Genomic DNA, 5704 nt, shown 5'->3' on the forward strand with positions numbered 1-5704 from the left:
GTCCTGCTCTGCTCATTCGCAAGACCTGCTTGACCCTGAAGACAACCCAATTTGGGGCCCTCTGGACAGCTGGAAGCAGTCTATGCCAGGCAGAAGGTAGGCACTTCCTCGCTAAATGAGTAAAACCCTTACCCCCCTCACCATCTCCCCCTTTTTTTCGCTACCATTTTCTTGTCTTGTCATGCTAAGAAAGCCCAGTTATTGAGTAAGGTGATTCTCACTTAGAAAAGTAAACTGAACAAGTCCGTTAGAGTCAGGAGAGTCTACGTTATACTGTGGTAGCAAACAACTCCTATATCGCAGTGCCTTACAACAACGAGAATTTATTATTTGTTCACACACACAAACCTAGACACAAAATGAAAACACCCTTATATTTTGACAAGCATGCATACATGCATGAGTGCATGGGTATGTTTGCAATCACGAGTCAAGTGAAAACTCTGGCATCTGAACATATGACCTCCCACAGAACCCTATTTAGAGACTGATCAGCTTAGACCCCATGACGCTGTTTTCATAAGAGACCTAAAAAGGCCCCAGAATCTAGGCATTAAGGGATGGTGGTACAAGAATATCCACTCTCAGCCAAGGAATTGTCCCATATCATAAAAAGAGTCTGAAAAGCTTATGAAAGAACCTAGAGGTTAAAAAAACAAACATGTTAAGCATTTTGGACTTTAAACATTTTGCAAATGCATGAATAGGAAGTACTCTGGTGAGGCCTCCTCTTCTGGGTTTCTAGCTCAAGAGGGAGATGCACCCCAGATGTCCAATAGGCAGAGAAATGGAGCTGGCTGGCCCGGGTTGGGGAGAGGAGCTAGAAGGCTGGAGTCCTCCATCTCCAGCAGGAGCTGCAGATAGAAAGGAAGGCATCAGAGCCACGTCACATCCGTTTCCCCTCCTGGCTCTCCCCTCTTTTTTGTTCCACCCAATCGAGGCTTTGTCACCTGGACTACAGCACAGAACTCTTCCTCGCTGATGTGTTCATCTTGGGTCTTGCCTCCTCCAATCTCTCCATCAAAGTCACCACATATCTTTTTTTTTTTTTTCTTTTGTCAAGCCCGGGATAATGGAATATACTCCTCTCTAGCTCAGACATTCCCGGCCTCCTCACCACCCACAGTTTCTGGTCTAGCCCCTAGGCCTGGCATTCTAGACCTGGGTGACCAGTAGCCTCCCCAGCCTCATCCCTTTCTGTTCCAGCAGTTCCTCTACGGTTGCTGCTTCACTCACACACCACACCCCATCCAGCATTTTGGTCTGGGAGTGCCCAGCCTTCCCTCTCAACCTTCCCAGGATTCTATCGCTCCTCTGATCCTTCCTCTCCAGGCTCAACATTGAAATTTAGCCACAAAACACAACTAGTGAAGGCATCCAGGCTCCACATGTAGACTGGAGGCAGAGACCAGATCTCCCTCCAGCCTAGGCTCTTATCACCTATGTATATCCTGCCCACCACAACAGATTGCAGGGGTCAGACTAGAAAGCTCTGGGATGGGAGTGAGGAGACCTGGGCGTGCCACTTGATATGCTGCATGCCTCAGGGCAAGTCCCTGCCACTCTCTGGGCCTCAGTTTCCTTGTTTCTTGACACCAAATGCACTAGGCATTTCCTGATGAGCACAGAGCTCTGACGATTCACTGAGCAACCATCACCTGCCATCTCCGACATCAGGCTGAGGAGCTTGGGTTCCCCAGGCCCAAGGAGGTTCAACCCACCAACCCAGACCTCCCAGATAGGCCCTACTTACCACAGCGCCGTCCCATTTCCCAACCATCCCCACCCCGTGCTGTGCTCTCCTTTCAAGGACCAGGCTACCTGCTGCCACGCAGGGCTGGAGCAGGGAGATGGAACCAGAAGATGCCTGAGAAGAGTTTCTCAGCATCAGCAGAGCCTCAGCGGCTTCCAGCTTCCGCTGCCACTCTGAGGAGGCAGAAACTGAGTCCTGGTCAGAAGCCTCAGGACCCTGCAATGGAAAGGGTGTGAGAGGATGGGAACTGAAAACCCATGCCTCCCTACGTCCTGCAATTGTCCCTTCAGCCCCCGGTTCCGCTGAAGGCCCCACCCACCCTGAGGCCATCTGCCCTTCCCATGCAGTAAGCTTGGCCCCTGCCAGGGTCCTGGACCCCACTATTTTCCAGGATCTGTGGCCGCAGTGAGGACAGGGTCAAGGGTGGCACACGGCTGGAGGACCAGAGTTGAGCATCTAGAAACAAGGAAGGAGAGGCCAGGGGATCAAACCCTCTGGCAGACACATACTGCCAGTAGACAAACAGGGCCAGGATTTTGCAATATCTGGATGTAGGAATCTGAGTCCCTGCTGGCCATTAGTCGTTGTGGCTTGTGCAAGTCCTTTCCCCTGTTTGGCCTGTTTTCCTTTCTATGTCTTTCTTGTATATCTTTCTTGAGACACTCATTCCTGCCAGCAGTTTCAAAACTCTCGGGGCAACAGTGACGGGTGTAGGAAATCACAGGTGTCTGCATTTTAATCTGCAAGGCACCTGAAGAGATGTGATTACTGTCCTGTCCAGGGACTGGTTCTCACTTCCATATTCCCCAGTCCCCATGGAACTTGAAGGACCAGCCTGGCTCATCTCCAGGAAGCTTTCTCTAAGGGCCTCTGGACTCTCCCCTGGGCTCTGTGGCCCTCACCACCATGGCCCTCCTTTCAGCAGGACCTTCTATCCCATCAATCTGTTTCCTCCATCCGAATGGAGGACTAACAGCCTCCATTCGTTGAAGGAATGTGCCACGTTGTGGCACAACGTGGCCTAGTCCTCTTGTCAATGCTATAGGTTTATGATATTGTCCCCATCAGTACACTGCTAGGGGAATGGAGGCTTGGAAATGGCCATATTCTCACAAATAGGAAATGGCAAGGCTGGGAGAACCCTGCCCTTCCCCACTAGTCTGAGATGCTGCCTCCTCCTCCCCTCCTCCTGCTCCTCCACCACCACCTCCTCCTCCTCCCACTTCTCGTCCTTCTCCTCTCCTCCCCCTCCTTCTGGCTGCTCATCGGTCACCACCTCCACTTCCTCCTTGTATCTCCCACGGCATCAAGCACAAAGGCCAGGCATGCAATAACACAGTATACAACTAGCTCCGTGGTCCTTCTCACTCTACGCACATGCTGGACAGGGCAGGGGTCCTGTGGGTCTTCCTGGAAAGAGAAGTTGTGAGTTGCATCTTCAAGGCTGCTGGAGTCCAAGATAGAGACAAAGATTTTGGGGCCTGACCAATCAGCAGACCTCCTTGGGTGCTCGCCTGCAGGAGCCGAGAGGACAGGGTGGAGTGTCAGCACCAGGCCAGCCATGGAGAGGAGACATGGATATGTTGTGTGATGAGGATAGCAGCCCAGAATGTCAGAGCTATTCAATAGCCCTGAATGTCAGTCAGAGCTGAGAAGACCTTGAGGACCAGCCAGTTCCTGCTCTTTATTTTCCAACCGGGGAAATTGAGGTCCAAGGAGGAGTATTATTTCCCCAAAGTCATATGGCAGGCTGCAGTAGGGTTAGAGAGGGAACCCATGTCTTCGGGACACAGACAAAAGAGTCTGGGCAGTGGCTGAGATGGGAACCTCCTCACAGCCCTCAGACTCTCCTTACTTCCCCGGGGGGGGGGGGGCGGTGCACAGGGGTGGGCCTCAAGCTGGGACATGATGTTCTCCTTCCCAGCTGTGGAAAGCTGGGGACACTTTAGATGAGCCTTTCCCCCCTGAACCCACCCCACCTCACTCCACCCCCACTCTACTTCACCCCCAATCTGAGGTCTCATCTCACCGAGAACAATTTCCACCCCCACCCCTCACCCCGATTGCCCCTTCCCACCAACACTTGGTAGATCATATTGATAAAGTTTTATAGGTGGGGCAGCTAAAACCCTGAGGAGTAACTTGCCAAGGCCACATCGAAATTGGGTAGTAGGACTGGTGGCAGCACTGCTCGTGCTCTCTACACCCAAACCCAAGACGCCCTCCCTGACCAGAAACACTCACTGACGACTCCTCCTTGAATGGTCAACTTCTGGACATGGCTGTGATCTTTGGGAGGGGAGGCCCCACTCGTTATCAGTCCTTGAGTCAGGTGCCTCTTTAGGCATGCCCCCTGCTCCCTCTTCAAGGCACTCTCAGCAGGCAAGACTCTGCAGGGATCCCTAAAGTGGGGGATTGCCAGTCTACAGTCAGTCACATTTAGAGGAGGCCCCCTCCCCACCCCCACTGTCAGACACCATACTCACGAGAAGAAGGCACACTTGTGACATTCACAAGCCTGGAAGGGGCAGGAGTGCTCCTGGTCCTTGGTTTGGTCATTGAGGCCATGGTTGTAGCAGCGGGCACAGCAACTTACAGTTCTTTTGGGGTCAAGTTCGATCCCCCATGGGGCTCTGGTCTCAAGGCCAGTGGGGGAGTCGGAGGGGCAGCAGGGCACAGCAGGCATTTCATTGGGATCCATGGTTCTAGGGCCAGGAGTGGATGTCAGGATGGCCACATGATCCCCTACCCTCAGCATACTTCCTCTGCCCTTCAAAATCCCCACCTGAGGTGCCTGGATTCTTCTTCATCCAGCTCACCGCTGAAATTGGATCGCACCCACCCTTCTTGCTCACACAGCCTCCTGCCCAGGAGGCCCTACTCACACAAAGCCTCGTTCCAAGCAACTCATGGCATGGTTCCTGTCAACTTTCAATCCAATCATCATTCTCCTTGCCTACCTTCACTCCACATAGATCCCATTTTCAGGCATATACATTCACTCTTGTGCCCCCTTCAACAATTCCTGCCCTCCGCTTCTCATGTGTCATCCTCTACTCTGCTATACCTATTTTTCCTGGCATTCGCTTCCACCGTTGTCTTCCTAACCTCCCACATTCACTCACTCCCTACTCATGACTCTATGGCTCCTGAACTCAATTCTGTTATTAGTCTCATGTACATCCTACGTTCGAATTTCCTCTCACACCCCATTCTGATCTTCTTCTGCACCCCACTGTAATCTTAATTATTCTCTTTTTCCCCCTTTAAGCGGACACCCCTTTGCACCCCATGAGATTATATTATGTTGCTGAATCCCAAGCCCCTCTTTCGATAATTATGTTTTATTCATCCCTTTGATTAGTCATTGACTAGATCCTTGTTGGGCCCCCTATGGAATGCCAGACCCTGATCTGGTCAACAGACAACTCCTCGCTGCACTAATTGTTTTCTTCCACCAACACACCCTCTCTGCTTTCATTCAAACCCATGTATTCCCTCCACAGCCTCCTGACAATCTCCCATGATCCTCTTCACGCTTCAACAGTTATGCTTGGGTACACCTTCCCTGTCCCCCAAACCCAGGGTGTACTACCTCGTCTCAAGGCAGCCCAGTCATTCGCTGCCACTACCACATCAAAATCAAAGGCAGGGGCACATGCCCTGCCTCAGGTTCCAGAGGCCAGGAGTCAAGGGTCTGAGGCAGGGGATCCTCCCCCAGGCGTTCCGATGTTGTTGGTTGGGGGTGGGGGTGGGGGTGCGGGTGACTGAGTTGGACATCAGGAGCGGGCAGAGGGACCCCACTGAGGTGGAGGAGAGGACCAGGGGTTGGTGATCCAGAGCAGGAGGGAGGGAGGAAAGAAGATGTGTGGAGAACGAGGGTCGTATTCCTGATGCCAGCCTGTGGTTACCTCAGCCTCCAGCCGCAGTGACAGGAGGTGGGAGGGAAGA

At 52.5% G+C, this 5704-nt stretch overlaps 1 protein-coding gene across 1 annotated transcript; it reads right to left on the reverse strand.

Annotated features, from left to right (window-relative positions):
• Window positions 1-741: 741 nt before the first annotated feature.
• LOC115506798 (doublesex- and mab-3-related transcription factor C1-like) lies at window positions 742-4454 on the reverse strand. The gene is made up of 6 exons (XM_030304812.1): window positions 4240-4454; window positions 4002-4155; window positions 3131-3267; window positions 2160-2209; window positions 1822-1980; window positions 742-854 (listed from the first exon to the last, which is right to left on the reverse strand). Exons 1-6 carry the CDS (start codon window positions 4452-4454, stop codon window positions 742-744), a joined length of 828 nt encoding a protein of 275 aa, XP_030160672.1.
• Window positions 4455-5704: the final 1250 nt, after the last annotated feature.

This window comes from Lynx canadensis, chromosome X (assembly GCF_007474595.2).
Source record: "Lynx canadensis isolate LIC74 chromosome X, mLynCan4.pri.v2, whole genome shotgun sequence".
Taxonomy (NCBI): domain Eukaryota; kingdom Metazoa; phylum Chordata; class Mammalia; order Carnivora; family Felidae; genus Lynx; species Lynx canadensis.